Source organism: Chrysemys picta, chromosome 4, assembly GCF_011386835.1.
Source record: "Chrysemys picta bellii isolate R12L10 chromosome 4, ASM1138683v2, whole genome shotgun sequence".
Lineage (NCBI taxonomy): Eukaryota > Metazoa > Chordata > Testudines > Emydidae > Chrysemys > Chrysemys picta.
Genome location: NC_088794.1, coordinates 67,611,829 through 67,639,602, shown reverse-complemented (window position 1 = coordinate 67,639,602; position 27,774 = coordinate 67,611,829). Strand labels below are relative to the sequence as shown.

General features: G+C 40.0%; 2 protein-coding genes across 3 annotated transcripts in view; both read right to left on the bottom strand.

Annotated features, from left to right (window-relative positions):
• Positions 1-11,388, bottom strand: part of CCDC34 (coiled-coil domain containing 34) — a 29,382-nt gene extending 17,994 nt beyond the window's left edge. Inside the window, exons 1-3 of the mRNA XM_042849546.2 lie at positions 11,257-11,388; positions 10,524-10,765; positions 3,345-3,477 (exon numbers count right to left, since the gene is read on the bottom strand). Of these exons, the coding sequence (XP_042705480.2) occupies positions 3,345-3,477; positions 10,524-10,750 (360 nt within the window). The 5' untranslated portion in view covers positions 10,751-10,765; positions 11,257-11,388. The remainder of the gene's footprint in view (positions 1-3,344; positions 3,478-10,523; positions 10,766-11,256) is intronic.
• A 9,609-nt stretch (positions 11,389-20,997) lies between these two features.
• LGR4 (leucine rich repeat containing G protein-coupled receptor 4) overlaps positions 20,998-27,774 on the bottom strand; it is a 133,511-nt gene continuing 126,734 nt past the window's right edge. For both annotated transcript variants that reach the window (XM_005306374.5, XM_024109379.3), the window contains 2 exons: positions 27,201-27,281; positions 20,998-23,959 (listed from right to left, as the gene is read on the bottom strand). In XM_005306374.5, coding sequence (XP_005306431.1) covers positions 22,683-23,959; positions 27,201-27,281 — 1,358 coding nt within the window. In that variant the 3' untranslated portion in view covers positions 20,998-22,682. The remainder of the gene's footprint in view (positions 23,960-27,200; positions 27,282-27,774) is intronic.

Here is a 27,774-nt window from a genome sequence, read left to right as displayed (position 1 = left end):
AAGATGATCCCTCACTCTCACAGATCTTGGGTGACAGACCTGTCCTCGCTTACAGACAGCCCCCCAATCTGAAGCAAATACTCACCAGCAACCACACACCACAGAACAAAAACACTAACCCAGGAACCTATCCTTGCAACAAAGCCCGATGCCAACTCTGTCCACATATCTACACCATCATAGGACCTGATCACATCAGCCACACCATCAGGGGCTCATTCACCTGCACATTTACCAATGTGATATATGCCATCATGTGCCAGCAATGCCCCTCTGCCATGTACATTGGCCAAACCGGACAGTCTCTACGCAAAAGAATAAAGGGACACAAATCTGACATCAGGAATTATAACATTCAAAACCCAGTAGGAGAACACTTCAGCCTCTCTGGCCATTCAGTAACAGATTTAAAGGTGGTAATTTTGCAACAGAAAAGCTTCAAAAACAGACTCCAACGAGAAACTGCTGAATTTGAATTGATATACAAACTAGATATTATCAATTTAGGCTTAAATAGAGACTGGGAATGGCTGAGCCATTACACATTGAATCTATTTCCTCCATGTTAAGTATCCTCACAGCTTCTTGTCAAACTGTCTTAAATGGGCTATCTTGATTATCACTACAAAAGTTTTTTTTCCTCCTGCTGACAATAGTTCATCTTAATTAATTAGCCTCTTAGAGTTGGTTGGGCAACTCCCACCTTTTCATGTTCTCTGTATGTATATAGATATCCTCACTGTATGTTCCATTCTATGCATCTGACGAAGTGGACTGTAGCCCACGAAAGCTTATGCTCAAATAAATTTGTTAGTCTCTAAGGTGCCACAAGTACTCCTGTTCTTCTTGTCACTCAGCAGTTATGTGTAACTATCAGTGCATTACAGGAATTTAAGGGCCTCATGGAAGCCCAAAACCCACTGAAGTTATTGGAAGGACTTGTTGACTTCAGTGGGCTTTGGATCAAGCCCATACTCGTGTGGACGAAGATGTTCTGAGAGTGTCTCCTCAGGACACAAGTTGGTGGGAGTTACTCATATCCTGCCAGGAGAGCTGAGTAGGAGTAGTGTGGGGACTGGTTGGGGGTAGAGAAGGAGGTTTATAATCAAGTCCAAAGAGTTTATTCTTCAGTCAGATTAGGAAGTGTGAACAAGATTTCAGTGTAAATTTGTCAAGTCTATCGTCATCACCAGAAAGGCTGGAATGAAACTTCATGTTTTTAAATGAATGGTTTATATTGTGGGAAATATAACAGAGTTTGTATTATTCTTTCTATATAGTTATTTCCTCAACACAAATTATTATGGTCTGTACAGTACTATCAATTTTTAAGGGAGAATCTCAATTTCCAATGGCAATTCTTGGGTTTGAAGTTAATACAGATAAAAAATAATTTGCCCTTAACTTTTGTAAGAGCCCCAAAGAAAAAACAAACCAAAACAAAAACAAAACACAATAAATTGATAAAAAATTAATTAGTGATGTATTTTAACAAGGGCCAGGCAATTACCACTTCATTAAGGACCTGAGGAATCTGCGCCGCAGGCATGTTCCTCTGTTTGAATGATACCAAAAGTGTCCTAGGACAGCGGTTATCAACCACGGGTCGACACAGCCCCCTGGGGGAGGGGGGCGCAAGTCCCCTCAGCTGAAGCCCAGCTCCCTGTGGGACTAAAGCCCTAGTTCCCCCCATGGGGCCCTGTAGTTTTTATATCATGTTGTGGGGGCCTCAGAAAGAAAAGTTGAGAACCTCTATCCTAGAAGATATATGCTGAAAGAAACATCCATTCTGAATCACTTTCTACATATTCCCTTTGTTTAGGATAGTTCTAATGTCACTCATTCTGAAAAACAAAAACAAAACAAACCAACAAAAACCCAGAAGTTTCTCAGGAGCTTAGTCTAGATTTTTTTTTTTTTTAAATAGTGTTAATGAGATATTTTAAAAACAGATGTGCTTTTCTCTTCTTACAAACAAGTTTAAGTTTTTATCAAATCATTGAGAGTGAAGGTTCCTAATGTCTAATATTTATAGAGTTTAAATTAAATAAATTCAGAATTTTGTTTTTCCCCTTTTATTGTTTTCTTTGTTGCTATGATCAATTTTTACCATGTCACTAAATAAGTCTCACAGAGTGAGACATTCCAAGTTGTGTACTATATAAGCATTCCATTGTTTCAAGCACATAGAAGTTAACTACTTTGGTTTTGATCCAGTCTTGATGAGTTAGGTTATATATGAATCACATTTTTCACATACCACCAGAAATTATCTTGGATCAAATTTTTGTGTGGGGGTGGAGGCGGGGGGAGAAAGAGAAGGGGGAGGAAATGGAGTGGGGAGAAGAGATGAGTGCCAACTTAAAATCTAAAAGGAAGTCCAAAATATGTGCTGAATGTTAGGAAAGTTGGTAAACTCCAGGAATGTGTTCTAAGTGATTCTAGCTTTCCATTCACCTTTAACACAGCATAAAACATAGAACATTTCTCTCTAGCCTTCCATCTGAAGACTGCAAGTACTTCAAAACACCAATGAGTTAAGACACAAAAAACATCTGTGATGTATGTTATACTCATTTTACAGATGGAGAAAACATGGCACAGAGAGGTTGACATTTGCTCATGGTCACATGACTAGCCAGTGGCACAGGTTAGAAATGAACCCAATGACCCAGCTTTGATTCTATTTCTTTAACCATTATGCTATGCTTCCCCAACCTGACTGTAAATGCTCATATAGCTTAAACAGGACTGCACACACACCAATTAGGAAAAGGAGGCTCACTTAGTTCTGCCACAGTGCTACTATTCAGGAGTAGGTTATTTATAAGAAAACAACGGATGGCTAAAGGAAAAGAAATGCTGGGGTGAGAAGCACTTACTGTGAATATTCTGGGAAGAGATTATACAACTGTTTGATACAACATACCTAGGTGGCTGTCAACAACATGCCTCATGTCTAACCATGTACCTTGGCGTTCCTATACACAACGCACGCCCTGTCGTGTTTTATTGCTTAAATGCAGGCGTATGTAACCATGAGGAAAATCAAGGTACCAATTACACAAATATGTTTTAATCCTTTGAACCTGAACCATTACCGGACAGTTGGATAAGCAAAATATATACACCACATTTCCAATTAAACATAACATTTAGCAAAAGAGAAATGCATGGAACATGAATCACACTGGTTTACACAAACACAAAAACTATGCATGTCTAAAGACATTAAAGATAAAGAACAAATGTATCTTGTTTTCACAATAAATAGAAAAAAACCTGCATTTCAGTGCCTGTTAATCTGCTGTCAAATTTAAGGGAAAATATTCAGAAATATTCACCTCTAAAGCTCTGGCTTGTAAGCGGACACGTAGCTCTCTCTCTTTGCAAATGAACCATTCTTCCCATGGCGAAAGATTATCTGTCAGAGGTGACTGCTTTTTCTTTTCTGTTACATTACAGCTTTCAGCATTACTGAATTACAAATGAGAAATATAAAGGGAAGAATGTTTGGTGGATACTATTTTCAAATCAAATTTATTTCCAAATTAACCAGTGCAACTGACATTAAATAATGACATGTATTTATATCGTGGGTATTCATGACTACATGAAATAAACTCCTTTACTTCTGCAACTCTGTGATAACCTGTAGACCCAAGTGCTAAATTTTATTTTTTGGCACTTTTGATTGTCTCACTTTACTCTGCCTATTAGCCCATCTTCTTAAGGACTAATTTTAATGTTCCAAACTATGGAGCAGATTCAAACAGCTACCATTTAACAAGAAAACAAAAAACCTGTTCAAGTGTTTCCTTCTTTCTCCTGAAGTATGGATCAGGGAAAAGCAGGGAGTTAAAATTACATTTGCTACATTCCATCAGTAACAAGTCCAGTATCTCTCAGCCCTTCACAGCTAGTAATAGATTTTCATGTCCCTTAAAATCCTGGTTTCATGGTACCAAGGCACCTGAACTTTGAGGAGAGAGACACACACACAGTCCTAATAAAAATCCTTTCTAAAACTTTAATAGTTTATTAGAACTTATTTGGGATGCCCCATATAACTCATTTATGTTTTCTTCACCACTCATGAGTAAGGTAGCGATCCCAACCTCATGCCAATAAAACCTTTATGATAATACCACCATATACACATGCTAGCTCATATGTGAAAATATATGTATATTCGTTTTGATCAAAACGGAGCCTAACTTATAAAATACCAGTGGGCTCATCTGTGAGTTTACATATTTTTCTAGGTTATACAGAATCTTCTCTTCTTTCAGCCAATAAAAATGGAAATACCCTCCCCACAGCAATTTATGCCAGATTTCTTTGGTGTCTTGTGGACACTTACCTATATTCTTAACATTACTACTGTGAGTAGTCCCATTGATTTAGTATAATGGACATCCAGAAATGCATGCTATAGTAACATTATAAAACCAATTTACTCTATTTAAATAAAGTATATTTAAACATAGCATTCTTTTTCAATATAAAAGGAGTTCAAGGGTCCGCAACTTCAGTACTTGTTCTTCATATCTAAGAGAATTCTGCCTCATTTATCATGATTAATAACCTATAAAAGGGTAAACATAAGTATTATTCACAGACAATACTAAACTGAGAACTATTGTAAACATTAGTGAGAGCAGAGAAATATTATAAAGGAAACAGTGATTAAACATATGGGTAGAAAATAATGTGAGATTTAACTTGAAAAATGGAAGCTAATAAAATTGGAAGAAAATAATCTAAAATTTAACTATTCAGTTGATGGGGGCAACCTGAGGAGTCATAGTGAAAGAGACCAGGACAATAGTGGCTGTCATTTGATATAGCAGGAAAAGAGGCCAACAAAATTCTGTGCAGACACATCATTTTGGGGAAGGTGGCAGGGACGATTCTTCAATACAGGACTCTGGTTAAACCGCACCTCCATTATTGCAATCAATATCAGAAAAAGACTGAAAAACTGGAGGACATTTAGAGCAGAGCTACAAAACTGAGGTGTCAGAGGTGGTTTTGGAACAAATTAATAAACTAAACAGTAATAAGTCACTAAGACCAGATCGTATTCACCCAAGAGTTCTGAAGGAACTCAAATGTGAAATAGCAGATCATTTAAATCAGCTTCTGTACCAAAATGACTGGTGGATAGCTAATGTGACACCAATTTTTGAAAGGGGCTCCAGAGGTGATCCCTGCAATTACAGGTGAGTAAGCCTTTGAATTCAGTATCAGGCAACCTGGCTGAAACTATAGTAAAGAACAGAATTGTTAGACACATAGATGAACATAAATTTGTTGGGGAAGAGTCAACATGGTTTTTGTAAAGGGAAATCATGCCTCACCACTCTACTAGAATTCTTTGAGGGGAGTCAACAAGCATGTGGACAAGGGGGAATCCAGTGGATATAGTGTACTTAGATTTTCAAAAAGCCTTTGACAAGATCCCTCACCAAGGGTCTTAAGCAAAGGAAGCTGCCACGGGATAAGAGGAAAGGTGCTCTCATGGATTGGTAACTGGTTAAAAGATAGGAAACAAAGGGTAGGAATAAATGTCAGTTTTCAGAATGGAGAGAGGTAAATAGCGATGTCCCCCCAAGGGTCTGTACTGGGCCCAGTCCTATTCAACATATTCATAAATGATCTGGAAAAAGGAGTAAACAGCGAGGTGGCAAAATCTGCAGGTGATACAAAACTACTCAAGATAGTTAAGTCCTGAGCAGACTGTGAAGAGCTACAAAAGGATCTCACAAAACTGGGTGACTGGCCAACAAAATGGCAGATGAAATTCAAGTTTGATAAATGCAAAGTAATGCACGTTGGAAAAGATAATCCCAACTATACATATAAAATGATGGGGTCTAAATTAGTTATTACCACTCAAGAAAAAGATCTCGGAGTCTTTGTGAATAATTCTCTGAAAACATCCACTCAATGTGCAGCGGCAGCCAAAAAAAGCAAACAGAACGATGGGAATCATTAAGAAAGGAATAGATAATAAGATAGAAAATACCATATTGCCTCTATATAAATCCATGGTATGCCCAGATCTTGAATACTGTGTGCAGATATGGTCGCCCCATCTCAAAAAAATATATATTGGAATTGGAAGAGGGTCAGAAAAGGGCAACAAAAACCATTTGGGTATAGAAAGGCTTCCATATGAGAAGAGATTAATAAGACTGGGACTTTTCAGCTTGGAAAAGAGATGACTAAGGGGGGGAAATATGATAGAGGTCTATAAAATCATGACTGGTGTAGAGAAAGTAAATAAGGAAGTGTTATTTACTTCTTCTCATAACACAAGAACTAGGGGTCACCAAATAAAATTAATAGGCAGCAGGTTTTAAAAACCAAACAAACGGAAGTGTTTTTTCACACAATGCAGCATCAACCTCCTTGCCAGAGGATGTTGTGAAGGCCAAGACTATAACAGGGTTCAAAAAAGAATTAGATAAGTTCATGGTCCATCAATGGCTATTAGCCAGGATGGGCAAGGATAGTGTCCCTAGCCTCTATTTGACAGAAGCTGGGATTACCTATTCTGTTCATTCCCTCTGGGACACCTGGCATTGGCCACTGTCAGAAGAAAGGATACTGGGCTAGATGGACCTTTGGTCTGACCGAGTATGGCCATTCTTATGTTACAGGAAAAGTAACATTAAGCAAACATGTAGCTTGGTGAATTAGGGAAATAGATATAAGGGTGTAAAAACCAAAACAAAAATTATTTAGGGTGGTAAAAGAGAGACTAACTGTGAGTAAATCAGATCAAGTTAAGCAGAGGAAAATATAGGTTTAATATGATCACGAGCCATTATACTGGTAGGACTGGACTTTCAAAAGGACTCAGCATTAGCCTAATTCTACTTCTATTGACTTCAACCCTCCGTAGACTCCCAGGAGATGGGGTGGAAGCCATATCTGGGATATTTAGACTATTATAGACCGGATAAAACATATTGGCTGAAAGGGAAGTTTCTGTATAGCCTAAAAAAAAAATACGTAGAAAACTCACAGATGAACCCACTGGAATTTTATAAGTTAGTTTTAAGCATAAGCAAGAATAGTTTGGCAAGCACTTTTGCACTGGCAAGGACAGAGTCTTTTCCAGCTTTAAGACTCACAAATAAAGAATTCCCAAAACATTAGCCACTAATGTGTCAAATCCAAAGCAATTTTGAATAGTGTATTTTGTTAAAGTACTGAGCTTTTGCCTGAAAACATCAGGCTAACCTTACAAAAACACCCTTTGTAACAAAACAAATTGATGTAATGGAATCTGAAACAGGGATGCAGTAATCTTAAAATTCAATGATTTTTATTTTATATTGCCACCTAAACATGCTGTATTCTGTACTGTCTACCAGTTGTGATTCATTATCAGCTAATGATTTTGTGACACGGATGAGCTGAATACTGCTTGCCGATGTCTGAATCACGTAAAAGTTTGATAGAAAGTCACAGGACCACTTTCTGAAGTAATAGAACAGTGGTTTTCAACCTGTGGTCTGCAGGCCTCTGGGGGTCCGCAGATTATGTGTAAGGGGTGTGCGGAAGGTGATTATGAATTAAGTCTCAGATCCCAGAAAAGGCATTCCATTTTCTCTGATCAAAAGTATGTGAATACCCCCACCTACAGGTCAAAACCTGGAAATGTTGTCGTTACTATAAAAGCCCATAGTTTAGCGCCCTTACTCACACTGAATCAAATGCCATGCCGAGCATGTGCAACATTTATAGTTGAATTCTGTTCAGCCAGTTTTCAGTGCAAGACTTCTATGGTTGGGGTCTATGGACCAGAGGTTGAACTTCCAAAGGAGCAGGCACCTCCATTTGAAGCTTTGTGGGGATCCACAAATGAAAAAAGGTTGAAAACCACTGTGCCAGAACATTCAGTACTATGCATTATTCTGAAGAAAAACAAGTCAGGGAGTTCTGAAAGGACCACAATCCTTAGTGAGAATTTATATTAGATTCACTCCCTAACTCAAGTTATATGTATTGAGTCAGAAGAACTGAAATTTGATTAATAGAAAGTTTAGTGACTTTTATTAACAGTAGATTCACTAAGTCAATATATCAGAGTAAACCTATCAAGATGCATGCTGAAAGTAAGTGACCCAAGATCATAGGTGGAGCTAGCAGTAACACCTTATAACTAAGGTTGCCTAGCACTTTCCTTTATAAAACTTTGCCATGTTTTAATTGTTTGAGCTGAAATTTCCCACAAGTGTCTGTCCTTTTTCTTTTCTTTTTTTTTTAAATTTCAACACAAAAGATTCACCGGTTTAAGAAATTGAGATTAGGGAAAAATAAATTGTTTTACCAATGGTTAAAGATTTTTAAATGTTTCATTCAGAAGCTCCAGAGCCACCATGCTTTGGAGCAGAGATTTGAAATTTGGCCAGGGTTGGCAGGAGGCTAAAGAGGTAGGTGCCTTTTGCAGTTCCTGTGAGAATCCACCCAAATTTCGTGGAGTTATAAGTGTCTGAAAATTGCCATATGTACGTGCTCAGTACTGTTCTGTCAGTACCAAATATACTCTATCCCCAGGGAGCTAACCGAGCGTGTTCCAGCCTGGGACTGAGCAGGGACTGTGATGGGATGTCTTCGCCCCACACTAACAAGCAGAGGTTGAGGACACTGTGGCAACAAGAGGGTTAAAGAAGCTTGTGAATCCAGATGACTCCACCCTGCTATATTTGCAGGCATGGAACGGGGAGCTAAAAGAGAGAGAGCTAGGCCACTCCAGGGCTGACCAGGAAGGAGAGAACTATGTTACTTCTTTGACAAGGGAAGCTTGGGTCGAGCCAAGAGCCTAAGGCAGCTTGCTACCTGGGTGAACCATTTGGTGAATAGGATGACTAAGCCCAGGAAAAGCAACCAAAAGGGACTAGATGCCCAGAGACACATCTGAAGCAGACAAGCAAGAGTCCTTACAACAAACCTACAGATAATACTGATTCTGAAGTTTAGGAGTTTTTGGACTCTGACACCCTAGAAGGGGTAAGGGCTTGAGCACGCGAGGGCTAAGGCACCAGACTCCATAATCTGCAAGAGGTGATGCTGAGGGACCCACCGTGGTGTGAGTCATGCTCTGACCGGCCACAAGAGGTTGCTGCTCAGACAACCTGGTTACAAGGACTTTTTCTGCAATGGCATTCACAGCTGCCAGGGATTGCTGTAGTAACGGGCATGGGAACGGAGACCCGTAGAACAGTTTCTTTTGCTCTCTCAATATTCCCCCAGCTCGTGTTCAGGCAGCATGGAGGAGACAGTAGCTTGACATAAAGGCTAAGGAACACAGGTACTTGGACAAGCTGGTGGATGGGTAATGGAAAGAGGAACAAGAACAGGAGTAAAGTGAAACCGGGACCTGAGAACTTCCCTCAGGGCTCTAAAGATGCCTTGAAGGGGGACTGGGCCAAGATTTATCAAGTAAAGAGCTATGTTTACCATTCTTTTTGTCTCAGTCCTCTTGAACCTGGAGAAGTTTTCCTGGAGTCATTATCTTATAGATAAAGTAGGATGAAAGTTCTATGCAGAAATTCATAATAATTAGATGTTTAATGCTTCCTTGCTAAGTATTTTGTATTTTCATCTCTCAAGTGAAAATGATTATTGGTATCCAAGCAAGCTTTTGAGACTCATGCATAAGAGCTGAAGAGACTCATTTATTTGAAAGAGTCCCAAATTTTACAGAACCATACTGTCTAGCACACGCATTTTGACTAGTGTCTTGCTAACTGTGCCTATTCTTAGCCAAGGTGTAGATCTGGTATGCTTTTCATTGGAAAGGGTCCTGGCTGCTACATCTTCTCAGCCACCTTTTGAGGAATGTGACAGATTATTCACCACAACCCTGTTCCCAACCACTGGGGTGGGGAGAGGAAAGAAAAACAGATGGGGAGGGAAGAATTGTTTGAAGAAAGGGAACAACTAAAGAACGAGAAATGGGGAGTCCAAAACCCTGGAAGCCAACGCTGGTACAATTGATACACCTCAAATCCCTGTGTTGGGTAGTAGTTTTATGTATTTGAGAGAAAATATCTTCTAACTCTCAAAGCACATTCAAAAAGTAGGCAAGTATCATTCCCTTTTAATAAAGGAAACTGAGGCACATAGAGATTAATAACATTTCCAAAGAGTGGATGTTTACAGTCCCAAATCCATTGTCTAGGCAGCTACAGAAGTGATCGGATATTCAGAGCTGAAATACCAAGGACCTGAGACTACCACTGACCTGAAAAAAAATGGAAATTATAACTTCTCACTACCTCAAAGTTAGATTGCCTTCATTAGGTGACTACATAAGTATTTGGCTGTCTAACTTTCTACACCCACGTTCGAAAGTTTTGCCGTAAGTGGTAAGGGCAAGGTTACACATCAGTGATGGAGATGAGAACAGACCCCAGGAGTCTTGGCTCCTGGTGCTACCTACTGGACCCAGCTGCTTCTATTATAGCAAAGACAGCCAAGGAATGGGAGTACATGCAGATTACCTATTGTGTTTATTCCTCTTGAAGGTTCTTTGCCCCCTAGCTGATAGTGCTGCTTCCTCCCTATCCTCCTTCTCCTCCTCATTGCAGCTCTGGAAACTCTGATGGTAAATGGGGGAGAGCAAGGAGTAAGTGGAGGAGCTCAAAGGCTGCTCATCCTCAGAGCTGGTTGGGGACGGAGGGCTGGAGTGGGCGACCCTCCTCCTACTCCTGGGCTGAGCACTGAGCATGGAGGCAGTAAGTACCTGTCAGGAGAAGTTAATAGAACAAGGGCAGTGCCCATTCATAGGCCTGCCACCAATGGATCTTGCCCTTAAGCTAGGCCCCCACCATTAGCCAAAACCCTCAGCCCTTCCATCCTCCTATCTCCTACTCTGCCAAGCCACAATCCTCCACCCCCAGCTCCCAACCCACAGGCCCCCGCCCCCAACTCCCAGCCCCCCACCCACCCTCCCTGTGTCCCGCTCCCAGCCCACAGGCCCCCACCCACCCTGTGCCCCGCCCCCAACTCCCAGCCCACAGGCCCCCACCCACCCTGTGTCCCGCCCCCACCTCCCAGCCCACAGGCCCCCACCCTGCCCCCAACTCCCAACCTACAGGCCTCGCCATCCCCGGCCTCCCAAACCAACACCCCCCATCCAGACTCCTGCCTCCAGTCCCATCAGCGCCCCCCTCGAACCCCGCCACCCCCCAGCCCAGCGCTAATTGTCGCGAGGCGAGGACAGGGCCGCTCTACCTGGGACTGCCGCTTTGAAACTCGCAGCGTCGGCTCCGCGCTCCCATCGGGCCCCGGGGCACCGCCCGCTCCGCCAATCACCGCCCGCAACGGGTTCCATGGCAACGGGGACGCTTCAACCGTGCGCGACGTCTCCTGCCGCCCTACCTCCCGCCAGCCAATCCCCTTCTCCCGCCGCTCCCCTCCCTTCCGCCCCCCTCCCAGCCATGGTGCCTCGGGGGGCACTGCCCCGGGCCAGCCGCCCGGCCTCCCCCGGCGCGCAGCAGAAGGGTGCCGGGGCGGGGCGGGCGAGCAGGCGCAGGTCGCTCAGTCACTGGGGCGTTGGGTCAGTGACTGAAGTGGAGGCGCCTCTTCAAATTCCTTCGCCCCCGACATGCTGTGTGAGAACTGTATCCACACGGCTAAAGGTTATAAGGGAGCTGCCTTCTTTCAGGCCCTACCTATGAGACTTATGCAGCTGAACACATCATCATGGACCACTAGCAGAGCTAGGCACCTATGGGGCGTGATTTTCTAGGCCCTTAAAGGCTAAGTACTCTGACAATATTGCAATGTGTAAGTCCCGTCATGGATCCCACCGTGTAAGTACAAGGGTAGGTATTAAATTTGTACAAACCACTTTATTCACCACTGAAATGCAGCCAAATCTGGACTGCAGTGCTACAGACACTTAGAAGCAAACAGCTTTTAATGACAAATAACCTGATCTTGCAAAAGCTTACTTCACATGTGAGTAGTTCCATTCTAAAGTATGTGCATAAAAGTTTGCAGGATTTGGGCCAAAGATGGTATTAATCTGAAATAGGGAGAATTTAGAAAAAGTAATTATCAAAATTGGAGTTTGACAAAGGTACGGGAATTATGCTGCCCGGATTTACTCCCTCTACCCATGCAGTCTCATGACTACCTACAATTGGCAATTGTAAAGCCAGAGATTTTCCTCTTGAGTCACCCCATCATTATGCTTAGTTTTCTCTTTGGAAAAATAGTTGCATGTCAAATACATTTTTATATCAGGAGAATAAAACCACAGCTTTCTCAAAAAGAATCTAGACTATAATGAAAACTGTCCCCTTTGGGCCTATCTGGACACAACCCTTCTCTCTTGTTTCTTTAGTCTATTTCAATGATAGTACCAGGTTGCAATGCATTTGGACTTTCAACCCACACCACTTCCAGCCACATCACCATTAAAAATTCTGAGATTTTGGGGCAGTTGTGAAATCTCTTAAACCCGATTCTTAAACCAAAAGCCCTTCCTGCCTGAAGATTCCCATCACTGCCAGGCACAGAACTCTCCAAGGGGGTCCAAGTTACCTCAGAGGCAACTCATCTCCATTCCACATTGGTATGGGCAGATCTGGGCACAGAGCACCCCCTTCACGTGTGGATCTGTGGAACCTGAACTGTTTAATCTCTCTTTTAAATGTTCATATCCCGTTCTAGTGTCATTTGATCTCAAAATGAAAGAGGTGGTGCAGGAAAAAAATCAAGTAATTCCTTACCAATTTCTTTAGACATATTTCTGCATTAACACTGCTCTGCCATGTGCTTACCAGAGAATTGGAAACTGAGTAACAGTTGCAGGATAATGGAATTCTTTGCAGTCCATTTAGTCCACTGGTGATACAAAAGAGCCAGAATCTTCAGCTAGTGTAAATCAGCACAGCTCCATGATTTGGTCCAAGATACTCATTATGGGTGGGGGCAGAGTTTCACGATCTGGTTTGATCCTGCAATACACTGAGACATATTTCCTGCACAAGGACTGTAGGATTGGGCCCCAATGTATTTTAACTTGAACACAACGGTAACAGAATGTCAGTAAATGCGACTTCTTGGCATTGGTAGGGTACCACAACATTCAGAACGTCACAAGGGGAATATTAAACTAGGGTTGCCCTCCATTTCATCTTTATTGTTAAAACATATTTTTCAAAGAAACAGAGTTTATGCAATTTTCAGTCATCCAGCCTGTCCCCCTGTCAATGCAAGATTGTTCCATATAATGTATTTTCTAGTGATTTATGTAATTTAGTTTTAAATATGTCACACACTTCCACCACTTCCCTTAGGAGACTATTTCACACTCTAGCAGATCTAACTCTCAAGAATTATTTTTCCTAATATGCAGGTTTTATTTTCCCTTTCTTAATTACATCCCTTTACTACTAGCTATACTCCCTTTGGACTACCTTAAATAATTTCTTCTGGTGATGTTTTTATCCATTAAATATTCATAAAATTAGGGTCCAGTTGTATTCCCAGGTACTCCACTGAGACAGGGTTGGGCACTTACGTTTCAGCATAATTGTCTCTTAGTCACGCTATACATATATAGCACTTTAATCTTTCCTCATAAATCAGTTCTTCCTTGTTGCTCTTCTGTGAACTCTTCAGTTTGTCAATATGTTTACTGTATTGATGTGCCAAGAATTAAGTGTAATATTTTTAGATTAGATCACACCAAAGCTGTATTGAGAGTGATTGTTATCTCTCTACTCCATGAGGTATATGCCTCTATATATGCAGGAAAATATTCCAATGGCCCTTTCTGCTACCAACCATCAGACGTAGTTTTTTCAATATTACTCCTTTCCACATTTCCACCTCCAACTGAATCTGTTTCAGCTCTTTCCCCCAAAATTTACTAACAAGGTGAATTTTCTGTCGTGTTTGTTTCTAATCTCAATGTCACTTCGTTGTTTAGCAAATTTCAGAGTATGAGTTTAACATGCCTATAATTGAAGGAAGTGGTAGGAAACAAGCATTTGAATGGTCTAATAGTGATGGTTCCAGGGGTACCCAGGACTGAGAGTCACCTTGATAGGTACCTGCCTGCAGTGAGAGATTTAACTGGGTGTCAGCAACCTAACCCCACCAGCCTTTAACCCACCAAAAACATCTCCTTTGGACTCTGCCAGTCCTTAGTTTGCCTTGCAGGTTAACAATATAGGTACACCCCATTCCCCAAACCCCTTTGAAGTGTCCTTGTGACAGGGGACAATTCACCTCTTGTGAGTGTCTCCGGTGAGCAGGGTGTGATACTGCACTCTTACCTGGTCCTGGCACCCCTTGTAGGTTGTTGATCCTGCTAGGTGGGTCTTAAGGGCTTTTCCCTCAATTTGCTCATAAAACTTACAGCTATTGTCTTTATGCAGAACTGTAATTAAATCTCATGTTTCAGGGCTACAGCCAGCATTCTGCAGGGATCAGGAAAGAATCTTTTCCCCCCAAAGCAAAATTGACTGGATGTATTGTGGATTGTGCTTTGGTGTTTTTTCACCTTCCTCTGAAGCATCAGAGATTTGCCACAGCTGGAGATGGGATATTGGGCAGTGTGGGCCACTGGTCTGAAATGGTGGGGAGAATTCTCTTTTTTAGAAGCTTGGCTGATATGTCTTGCTCAGACATTCAGGATCAAATTGGTTGCCCAATTTGGGATTGTGAAGGAATTTGCCTCCAAGTCAGATTGGCTAGGACCTTAGGGTTTTTTTCACTGTCTGCTGCAGCAGCATGCAGTGAGGATCACATGCTAAGATCATCCAGACATTTTACCTTATCTATTCCCTGCCATTGCAGGGGCCTCAGGTATTGGTGGCACCTTGGTCTCTCCTGTTTTCTGCCTATGGCACACAACAGTTTAGACTCCTGAGGTCTGAAATGCTTTAGTCTACCTAAAGTCATTGGGCTCAATATAGAAATATTTGGTGAAATTTAATGGCCTGTGATATAAAAGTTGGCCAGACTAGATTATCTAATGGTTCCTTCTGGCCTGTAGCTCTATGAAATTTACAAAATAATCATTGAAATGTAGCTGTAATGATAATTTAAGGCCTGATCTTCATCTAAAACTCATGTCCAACCTTGGTACATCACTTGGGTGTGTGAAAAATTCACATCCTGAGAGACACAGGTAGGTTGACCTAAGTCCCAGTACAGACACCGCTAGAATTCTTCTGTCAACCTAGCTACTGCCTCCCGAAAGCATGGTTTAACTACAATGATGGAAAAACCCTTCTCTGTTGCTGTATCAAGTATCTACACTCAGGCACTACAGTTGCTGTGCCGCTGTTGCATCTGTGATACAGACATACCCTAAATCCCTGTTCCAGGAGGCATTCACTACAGAGACGTCTCTTTTGGCGATGTGATTATGTTATGTCTTTTTGTTGACTAGTGGACTTTGACTCAAACCCTATAAGATCAGGCTGCTTATTACTTACATATCTTTTCTATTGCTTATTTTTTAATATTTACACATTTTTAATTACAACTACCGAAAGTTATACCTAGAAAAACTGAGAAAGTCCTTATTAGATACTAGAAAATATATGCTACTAAATAATTGTACACAAAATAACAATTAAGAAAAAAACTTCCTGTGAATAAGGGAAGAAAGGGGAAATAAACAGGCAACTAAAATATTTATGAACAACAGCATTTATTACCATTTTGACACTTGGAATGATAATAAAGACATTAAATTGTTATAAAAATAAACCCTTTCTTATTCTCTTAATAGCATAAAAAATTAAAAATATGATAAGTAGGCATTAATCTCATTCCTAGATCATGATGATTTACACACAGCAGAAGTAGTCAATTTAGACTAAAAAAAAATGTTGGCTGAGTTATGTATTAATCCTTATTTAAACTTGCAATTTTGCAGATTAAAAAAAACATGCTATCTGTATACCATTTCAAGACTCTGACATTATAGCATTCATATTTTCTTTCTGTGGATCTGTCTGATGTGAAGAATCTAGAAATATACAGACTTCCCAATTAACCAGAATCTTGTTTCTGAATTATCATGCAAGTTAAAAAAATGGAGGGAAAAGGTATCATAGTTCATCATATTTCACTAAAAGCAGCATCAAGTTAAAATAATGTAGACAATTTATTCTTAGCTGTATCTGATAAAAGGAAACATTAAATTCACATTTTATATTGTTTTCAATAGATTCTCAATAGCAGGAAGTATATCTAAATCTTGAAAATCTTCTTCTAAATCTTCTCAATACCACATCTAAAAATTTTAAATCCCATATATTCCATTTTTTGACTGTCCATATATTTTGGTGTAAAATTATGCTGTCTAATCTGTTAATTTTCACCACCCTCAGACAAATCTACAGATTTAGTATTTGGTCTTTAAATCTGCAGAGTTTCCCAACAAAGGGAGGAACCGCAGTCCTTTGAGCCAGGGAGAAACACCTGGCCTCATACCCATCACCCGAGCAGACCAGGCTCTGATGGGCCCACTCTGCAAGTGTCTACCTTTGTGAAGATGTATTGGCTGCTTTTAGTTCTTTTTGGTCATATTTTTCCAGAGGCTGTGGAATTTTGGGGACCTTAATTATAGTGTGTTTTAGCATTCCTCATTTTTCCACAGTGATATATTTAAAACTTCTTTCCATTGCAATGGGAGTAGCCTAAAGCTGGGGAGAATTTCTTTCTTCTGTGGGAAAATTCTGAATGAATCTGTATGGAATATTCAGAGTGAAATCCTGGTCCCACTGAAATCAATGGCAAGACTCCCATTGACTTCAGTGGGTCAGGATTTCATCTGCAGTAAAAAAAAAATCCATGGCACAGAGTCTCAGAGCCCAAGTCAATTGATTTGTACTTGGGCTGCAGGGCTAAAAGTTGCAATGTAGATGTTCAGGCCTAGGCTGCATCCTGGCTCTGAGAGCCAGCCCCCTTGTGGGCTCCAGCCCGAGCCCCAATGTCTATGCTGAAATTTTTAGCTGCACAGTCTGAGCCCAAGTTGGCTGACCCCCAGCTGTGGCCATGCCCCAGGTCTTTTATTACAACGTAGATGTACCCTCAGTCTGTATGCTCATGCCAAATTTGTCTCATTGTTTTTAACATTATTTAGAGGTCACTATCAATCAGTCAACCATGTGGCCCTTTTTTCCCTTTGCAACAAGTCTTCACTTGAATGATCATCTAATTGGAGTAAAATCTTCAATTAACAATATGGTTCATTTTTTTAGAACAGATCATATGGTTAGATTGAGCATTTCAGAGGAAAATGCAGGTAGTGCCTTGTGGCTTGGCAACCCAATGAAACATCATATTTTGATATAGTAGAACTCTTCTTATCTACCCAGAAGCAAGATAGTCTACTCTATCCCCAACTCAAAACAAAGATTTTATAGTAAATGCAGCAGTATATTTCATTTACAAAATCTATTACAACTCATTTCATATAAAATACCTTTAATACATTAAAACAACCTTGTCCACATCTAAGTCGTTATGGTGTATGAATGCCTCTACAATTTACAAAAAAACAATATGATGCAATATCCTCTCTTTTCAATTTTTTTCATTCACTCAATTAATTTTATAAAATTCAGTCATTAGCAACAGGTGTCCCAGTCTTTAGTGGAAATTAATAAGATTCTACTGTATATATTGTATATAAAAAAACCTCCAGCCAAATAAATAAATAAATAAATAAATTGAAACTTGGAAGCTAGCAGTAAGAGATCAAAGCACCTAGACAATTAAAAAAATATAATTAAATTGAGAGTATGGTATTTGAGATATGGATAAGCTTCTGAAGAAAACTATACATATTTTGGTTAATTAAAAAGTATTAGCCTGCAAATTAGAACAAAAGGCTGGTAAAAAACTGTTCAATAAAGTCAAAAGAAGTGAGAGAAGTTAGACATAAAAGGATTTGTGTACAATTTTGATAAAAGTATTTATAATTACAAAATTGAACACACAGGAGATTCAGCTGGAAGGGTGCAGCTAGAACTGAAAATTTAAGGGATGTAATTGACAACTTGAGACTTATGTATGAAAATGTATATCACTTAAACTGCAAAAATGGCCCTACATCAGAAAACAACATTTGTACACGACAGATTGAATTCTGCAGGTTAAATTAGTGTTTGAGATTATTTTTTTTTAAAAGCATAATACAAAAACCCATTTTTGTCTTTGATCTATGTTAATATTTTAAATGTTCTTAGAAAAGCATGGGCTTGCAGGTGTTACTCGTGTACAACTTCCATTAAAGGAATAACTGCATAAAGTCTGGACCCCCAATTACAGATTTTAAACTCCAAGTGATCACTCATGCACAACAGCAAACTGCCAAAATATTTGAAATAACTGATTTCAGTAAGCACCCAAAATGGGAATGCCTATTTTTTTTTTGCCTTTTAATAGTTTTATTTGTTTTAAAAATAAATGTAACTAAAAAGTAAACGTAAAAACTTATTTCTAAGTGGAGACCTTATTACATACAAGATTTAGCAGTTTCTTTCTTCAGTATCCTCCTATGACAGTCTAAACAAAGGTACCCCCCACCAGCAGGAGACAAGAAAAATAGCCAAGGTTCTCGTAGTGTCACTACACCTATAGAATGTGATGGATAGATGACCCAGCTCAATTGTTTTCCTGCATCTTGCATATCGGGTGAGTTCTTTCTGGCAGGCTAGGTTCCATTTTCTTTGTGGGACTTCTCTCCAGTGCTCGTATTTGGCAGGATTTAGAAAAAAACTCATCCTTATCTTTGCTGTGAGGATGGTTTTAAGTCTCTCTCAAAGTAACAGGAAGGGTTAGAAAATCAGGTGATCTGTTTGTTCTGTTTCCTGCAGTAACCAAGAAGGGTTTAATTTTCTAGGATTTCAATTACTGCAGTCAGGAAGCTATTGTTATCAGGAGAAACCTTCAGGAACATTAATTCTGTAAGTAATTTTTACTTGACTGAAAAAAGTAAGTTACTCACTAGAACTATGTCAGACACCCATGTATCATTATATTCCCCTCTTCATATCATTATGGGGAATAGGGGAGCCACAAGATGCCACTTTTGGAGGGTGGATGCTGACAGCTGTATTCTCTGTTGGTGGTTTTTCCTGTACCTACCCTGTGGTTGTTCTAGCATTGAGCATTACTACTTCAACTAACTTGTGAGGCATAGGACATTGTTGAAAGGCCTTTCCTACCGTTTAACTGGATTTCTCCAAGTTCTCCTGTGCAAGCCCACACCTGCCACCTTTATCTTGTGTTGGTGGAGTTGGGCCCCAGCTCAGTTTTGCAGCCCTCTTTCTCAAGGGAGTGACTTCAGGGGATTATTGCTTGTATTTCCCCTCCCCCCCCTTCTAGCTCTCTCTGATGGTAGAAAGAACCTATTTCATGTTGGCTAGCTTTGGAAGAAACTGGGAGGAATACAATTAAAAAGCATCCATTAAGTCACAGTCACAATTAACAAGCACATTACAAGCCAATATTTTCCAGGGTTTAAAACATTAACGTATCAACTTAACAGTATCTAGGGTGACCAGATGTCCCAATTTTATAGGGACAGTCCTGATATTTGGGGCTTTTTCCTATATAGGCTCCTATCATTCCCCACCCCCTGTCCCGATTTTTCACACTTGCTATCTGGTCATCCTAACAGTATCTGACTATTTTAGTAACACTTTAAAGAAAGGTATCAATATTTAATAAAGACTGATTTTTTAAAAAAACATTTTGTTGCTCTATACCCTAAGGCAGGGGTTCTCAAATTGGGGGTTGGGACCCCTCAGGGGGTCACAAAGTTATTACATGGGGGGTCATGAGCTGTCTGTCTCCACCCCAAACCTCGCTTTGCCTGCAGCATTTATAATGGTGTTAAATTTATAAAAAGTGTTTTTATATTGGGGGGGGGGGGGGGGAAGAGTCACACTTAGAGGCTTGCTATGTGAAAGAGGTCACCAGTACAAAAAATTGAGAATCACTGTCCTATTGGAAGCTTGATAGTTTTTCTTTCCCTGATTAAAAAGCAACAGAGGGTCCTGTGGCACCTTTAAGACTAACAGAAGTATTGGGAGCATAAGCTTTCGTGGGTAAGAACCTCACTTCTTCAGATGCAAGTAATGGAAATCTCCAGAGGCAGGTATAAATCAGTAAGTAAGTGCCACAGGACCCTCTGTTGCTTTTTACAGATTCAGACTAACACGGCTACCCCTCTGATATCTTTCCCTGATTGTATTTTTCCATTTGAAACTTATTTTCCTCTTTTCAAATAGAGCTGAAAGTAGCTACATATACTTCAAACAGTTATTTAACTGCTGCTACATTGCCAACAGAAGGAATGTTAAACAGATTGTGCATTCTCACATAATAGTGGCTCAAACAACCTGCATCTTGGCAATGAAATGATGGGTTTTAAAAAATAAATATTTGGCATCTGGATGATCTTCCAAGTCATACTAAAAATGTACAGGTACCTTTGGGTTTAAATTCTATACTTCACAATGAAGAGTGCTTTGTAAAAAGCCAAACGCTTCTCCGGATGCTGCAAGTCTACAGCAAGTCTACAGCATTAAGTTTAGTTCATAAATTCACATTTAAACTGGCAACTCTGTTATTCTGTTGGCACATCTCTTTCCAAAACTCCAACCATAGGTAATACACTGTATCTGTCAGCATATTTATGAGCATAATTTCCCATGCTGATTTTGTGCATCTGGAACTTTTCCAAGATCTTATGCATTTTTTAAGAAGTGTGATTTCTAGCAATATCCATGTACCCTATTTGCTTTTAGTGAGACACTCCATGCCAACTTAAGATGAAATATTTATGAGTAATATAACTATAAGAAAGCTAAAACTCTGGGATGATTTTCTTTTCTGTTTTTTGTTTGTTTTTACTTGAATAGTTTGGCTTACAAAAATTACAGCATACAGTAAATGAAACCCTCCCAATATTTTGTACAAACTACATGATTTGATATACAAGGATTCTGTTTTATTACAGTGACAATGTACAACCATGTCTATTTACAATGCAAAAAGTATATAAACCACAATTACTGGCAGCCACTATAGTTTAGGAGGTAGCTTTAATTAACAAAATGAACTGAAGCCATATTTCCCATCATGTGTTCTATCAAATAATTTACAATACAAAGATAAAAATTCATTATATGCACAGTATGTACAGTTTAATTCTCAAAATAGCAATCTAGCTTAAATCTTAACAAGAACATTTCCAGAGTAACTGGTATGGCAGTGGATTTGCTATTGATTCAGCATATTGTTCAAGAAACTTATATAATTACACCTCTACCCTGATATAATGCCGTCCTCGGGAGCCAAAAAAATCTTACTGCGTTATAGGTGAAACCGCGTTATATCGAACTTGCTTTGATCTGCCAGAGTGCGCAGCCCTGCCCCCTTGGAGCACTGCTTTACCGCGTTATATCCGAATTCGTGTTATATCGGGGTAGAGGTGTACTTTGATCATGCATTCATAACTTTATGTTGATCAAACTTCAAACTAAGTACAGATTAAAGGATAATTGATGGTAATTAAGTGATACTTGGGTCTTAGATGCTTAAGAAAAATTTTTAAATTAATTCACCAATTTACATGAAAATTAGTCCATCTCACCACATTGTACTTTACTTGGAGAGAAATAATTGGCAGAGATGCAGAAGTTTCTATATTGCAAAACCGCTTTTCATTGCCACCCCTTTTGGTAAAGTCTCAAGATGCTCAGAGACATCATTGTGTGTATAAGCACTATTACTAACAGTGAATAGGGCTGCAAAATATTTTAGCTTCTCTCTGTCTCTTTCTAAATAAGCATGCTAACCTCACACACAGACAGCACTGACGATATACACTGTCTAGCCCATGGTAATTCCTTCTGGTAGTATGACCTTACATAATACTGAAGAATGGTACTATGGTTTTCACCTGAAGCAGTGTGTCTCCACTGAAAACCATATTCAGTTCTACCGCTCCCGACAACTGTTAATATTCTTATTTCATACAGTCTGCAGATCTTGAGGGATAAAAGATTTTTTTAAATAAAAAATAGTTATCTTATTAAGATCAAATCTTAGTTTGAAATATAAAAAACAAAAATGTTATACCTATATTGCTCTCACAGTTCTGTATGGGAGACGTAGTCCCTTCTTTTGGCCCTGCAGTAAGTCATCCTGAGATTAATGCTGAAAATACTATACAAAGCTAGCAACAATTTTTTCTTAATTACAGAAAATCACATTTAAAAATAATTTCTTAATATTAACAGCTGTCCCTTATATTGTGCTTAACCAGAAAGCTTGACAGAACTTGCCTCACACAACAGTAGAAGCAAAATACAATTGGAGTTCAACATGGAAACAGACCTTTAGCACATAAAAACTGTATAAAAGAAACCAGTATTGCTTGGAAAGAATAAAAATATTGGGTTACAAGTTTTGGTTTACCCATTATTTACAGTTGGCAACTTTTCCCTCCCTCAAATGTATGGCTCAAGAAACTTACTGTCCACTTCCCTTCTTTACAAGTGACACCACACAATGAGTACAAAAGTGCTTCCTGGTTGAAAGGTCAGAACAGGTATGGTCTACGAAACATTGTACTTCTTCCTTATGAGAACAGCTTACAGCAAAGCCTTTCAGTCTTTAATTCTTGGTATATTGTAGGCATAACGAACCAAAGGGAATCCTCTGCTTTGATAGAAACATGCGCGACCACAGGCCTGCACTTGGTCTGAACTGTCCGACACAAAAGAGTCATCCTCATCTGCATAATCAGAATGAGCAGACTGTGTGCCACAGTCTGACCAATACCCATCTGGCCGTTGGCAAGGCACCACTGCCAGTGTAGGACAACTGTGTGATTTTATTAAGTGTTTGCATGGTACAGGTTTGGATAAAAGAAGTGATTCACAACATTCACACATGGTAAGGTTACCCTGCAAATGTGAATACATGCCACAGTCATAGTAGAAATCCTGTGTCACACAGCCACCTTGAGTATTGACAGCAATTGCCACTGCTCCATTTTTTTTGGTGATATGCCGTCTAAGTAATTTCCAGTCTTCCTTGAACATTGGGTTGAAAAAAACGTATAGGACTGGATTCAGACAAGCAGGTAATGGGAAAAATATTAGAGTAACAGACTTCATTATTTCAGGGCTGATAGAGATTGCAGTGATCAGTGGTGCAAATGAGAAAAATGCAACAGGACAGAAAAAGATGCAATTGGTGAAGATTAGCCAAGCGACATGCTTAATCATGCTGGATTGTGTGTTTTCTGAGAGGTCCTCTTTTTCCAAGTTGCAGTAAAGTTTAGTATAGATAATAGCCATTAGCAAAAATGCTAATGAGTTTAGGAGCACTAAAGTTACTGTAAACCCTAGTGAAGGTGTTTCTCCCGTGGGGAAGGGCAAGCAGAGTGGTGAGGCTGAATACTCCCCTTTATGGAAAAGTGGTAAGCATCCAGCTACCATAGCACACAGGAAAGCAAAAATTGCAGCAATTTGGAATTGTTTTAGATGATTGCTTTTCCCATTTTTAATTATCTGTTTTGCGGAGAAGCTTCGTTCAACAGCTGCCAACATCAGGAAAAAAATGGCACTTTCTGATGAAAAGACTGCAAGAAACCCAGCAACTTTACAACCACTGCCAGTCTCCCACCATATGCCAAATTCAGCAAATCTTCCCCAAGAGACTGCATCCAGGAAAGTTAATATACCAGTATAGATTCCCATAAATAAATTAGAGACAGAAATCAGGCCTATAAACAGTTTGGAGGAAGATAATGGAGTACAAGATGCAAATATCGTTAACATGACAAGCAGGTTGAAGAACAAGGCAACCAGAAAAATAAACCAGACAGTAAGTCGAATCATCCAGCTTCCCAGTAAATATTCACAGGGCTTAAAAGCACCTAGAAGAAACACAACAAAAAGGACAAGGAATTAAGAAAAATAAAATATCACTGAAAATCTTACATAATTAAGCACTATTACAAGCACAGAACTCATTATTTCTCGAACAGCAGCACTCATCTGAACTCCTAAATAGGTCAGTTGAAAGTAAACTGTGCTGCTGAAGCTATTTACGAATTAATTAAGCCTGAAGAGATAATTACTAGGAAGAATGGTCACTCAGGAATAGTCCGTGTAAACAAAATAAATAATTAAGCCCTAATTGTCTTTCTGCTACTCAACAGAGCTTTTATTAGGGTCACCTAAATAACTTTTATTTTTACCTCCATACTTTTTATAAACACATTGGTACAAAGAAACAGAAACACTTTGCTGTTCAAATCTATCCTGAAAAATTTGCCCCACTCCTTTAAAACAAACAAACAAACAAAAACAAAACCCCGAAGTTCCTGTAATATGCGATTCACAAACACTCCCTTTGGAATAGCTCTGGGTTACTTTAAGTTGTCAATGTTTCTTCTTTAAAAAAAAAAAAGTTACAAGGAAACACTTTTGTAAAAAGCCAACAAACTCAATTTATTTACTTAAACAGGGGCAGGATTTCACCACAAGTTTTCTGTTCCCAGCCCTGCCAGTGACACACTGGGTTACTTTGGGGAAGTCACAGAAGAAAATTATACTCTACATTTTGTGCCATGGAGATGAAGAAATGAGAGGTAAATCAACTTAAACCATAAATCTGTCACAAGGAGAGATTGAGCTTAAGCAGCATCATTGCTCCCACACTCCCTCAAATCCCCTCCACCTGAACTCCTATAGGAGATCACATGGATGTCATGAAGGTTATTTAATGAATGTATCTAGTGCATTTTGAAAGTCAGTAAGATGTGTGTGCTCTCTCTCTCTCTGTATTTATTTATTTACCTATATATGCAAAGTAATACTCTTGGAGTCCTCCAAAACTTTGCACATGCATCCGACGAAGTGGGTATTCACCCACGAAAACTCATGCTCCAATACATCTGTTAGTCTATAAGGTGCCACAGGACTCTTTGCTGCTCTCTCAAAAACTTTGTTTACCAATGTGATGGGCCTTGGCCCTTGCTCTGTCCCAAGCACTTACACTAAACATCGTAAGTGGCAATCCCTCTTGCATATGGGGAATCTCAGGTGCCCCAGCTCTATGCCACGTGCCAGTGGCCCTTGGGTGCAGGGAGCCATCTAGGGCAAGAAGGGGCACGAGCAGAAGGTGCTACCATCTTGAGCTGGTGAAAAGCTCCTGGAGGCTGATCCAGCCAGCACAAGATAACCCCAATTTAGAGCATCAAGGGCCACAAATGGCCCCAAGACCACACAGTAGGTACAGTCTTCCCCAAACTCTAAGTGAAACAATTATTGTGGAAAACAATCAAAGGTCAGTGCAAAAATCCCTCAAGGTCTTAACTGCCTTTTTGAACTCTGTTTCAGAACTCAGTACAATTTAATCTTGCCTCTAGTTTATAGCCAAGACAAAAATCAACATGTTCTTCTGCATTGAGGGAAATCAGTTTACATAATGGTACAGTTGGATCATTAGAAAATAGACCAACCAAAACAGCTGACAAATTTCCCTTTCTTGCAGGCATTCCCAAGTAGTAGATTCCTCACTGAATAATTATTTTCAAATCACATGAACATACTAATGTTAATCAGAATACTACTTTAAGGCAAAAACTGCATACTATTTAGGAAAAGAAAAAGGGAACAAATAGTGTTGATGGAAAGGGAATTCAATATTCCCAAGACAAATTTGCAAATAATTTTCTAACAGGTGTGGTATATGCTAGTGGCTATCTCTTCCACTCAGATAGAAAAAATCCCCCTCAGCCTTCAACCACCTTCATCTATTGCCTCCTCTGCCACCTCATGCTTTTTGTTCCCCCAGGAAAAGTCTTCCTTTTCCCATTCTCAATGCAAGTACATGGGTAAGGTGGAGAGGGAGGAGTTTTGATGCTTCCAATTGCTGGCCCCATTAGTTAAGTGATTGGCAATCTATCCTCTGCAACTAGACAAAATGAGGAGTGGACCTGGCGTCTGAGCAGTGATTCTGTATTTACACAGAGGGCAGGTGTCCTACTCAAGAACAGAGCGACATCTTGGACTGGGAAGAGATTATGAGCGGGGGAGGGGGGGTTGAGGTAGGCAGTAAGCTTAAAAAACAAGTAGTTGTGCTTAGCTCCTTAAAGAGTTGAAGCATCACCAGCATGTGCAAAATGAGAGCGCTAAAAGCTGTAAACCTTAGACTATAGTACATGAATTAGAATTCCTGTGAACAACCTAACAATTTAAAAGCAAACAAGCACAAAGCAGCATAGGTTAAATTCATTCCCAATGTAACTGCTGAGTTCAGTGCAGTTACACCAATGACGAATTTTTCCCTATAATCATAAACTGCTTTTCCTGTGACCCAGGAAATCTCTCCAACATTCCACATATGAAAACAGAAGCTGGCACAAAAGGCAAAAGCCAGTCTGGTGAATCTGAATAATGGATTCAGAATATTGCCATGAGAGGCAGAGATAAAATAGGTGCAGGCCCCTCTCCATCCTGTGGCAATTGCCTTGGCAGTATGCCTCTGTGCAAGGGGGGATGGGAGGGGAATGGGAAGGTGGCAGGTACATGGCAGGAGCCATATTAGCTGGCTGGAATAATGTGCAATGGTTCTCAGCAGGTCTGTAGTGGGCAGTGGCTTTGGTAGTATGTCTGAGCCTTTTGGGTGACCTGGCAAGGAAGGAGTAGCTGCAACGGAGAAGATAGGTGGGCAGGAAGAGTAGCAATGGAAGCTGTCTGTGGTGTTCCTTTGTAATATCAGAGAATTTCGGCAACTCCACAAGCACTGCAACCCTTTATAGTTGGAGCAGTTCGGATTCTCTGCTAATGTGGAGAGTTGGTCCAAAGCATTAAAGGACAATATATACTGTCAACTCTAAATGTAAAGGCTAAGACTCTGTGCACTGAGCTTGGGAATCACACCTGGATTTGTTCCAGCCTGGCTCTCTACTACAGTGCTAAATTGGGCCAAGTCCTGTGGTATTTACTTATCCAAAGATACCACTGACATCAGTGGGAGTTTCACCCAAGCACTGCAGGATTGTGTATACATGGGGACCATGGGGAATTAGAGACATAATTCAGTAGACACCTAAAGCACAATGAAAGGCTAAAAGTTCAGAATATAACTAAAGTGGTTGTTTTAATTACCTGTCGTGGGTGTACAATGAATAATTGTCTGACCCAGTTCTTCATTCTCATCAGCGTTTGGAACATCTGCATCTGCTGTAGCTGAGTAAAGGCAGGAATTTTAGTCCCGAAGTAGTATGAGTTTGATTTTTTTCAAATATTTTTAACCAGATACTGTTTTTCTTAAACCACCTAATTGAGCATCCAAGTATTTTTAAATCATTAAATCTGAAGCAATTAACTCCATTCTCTGGGGATTATATATGCTGAATGCTATTTATATATATATATTCCACCCTCTGCCATCATAGTATTTAGATTCTATTTTGTTCTGAGGGACATGAGGAACTCTGCAAAAATCCCCACGACAAATCCGTTGGATGCTAGGACTCAACAGGAGTTCAAGAAAGGAAGGGAAGGAAAAGGCCACTTACTCCCTTCCTCCTGTTGTTGCTCCACCCCTGCAGTAATCCCATTACATCTTGTTTCTCCCCTCTTTTATCCCCTTCCCTGTACAGTACTACTGGGCCCCTGAGATGAATGCTATGTGGGGGAAAGAGTTGGGAGATGCACCCCACCAGCAATCTCTCTCCTC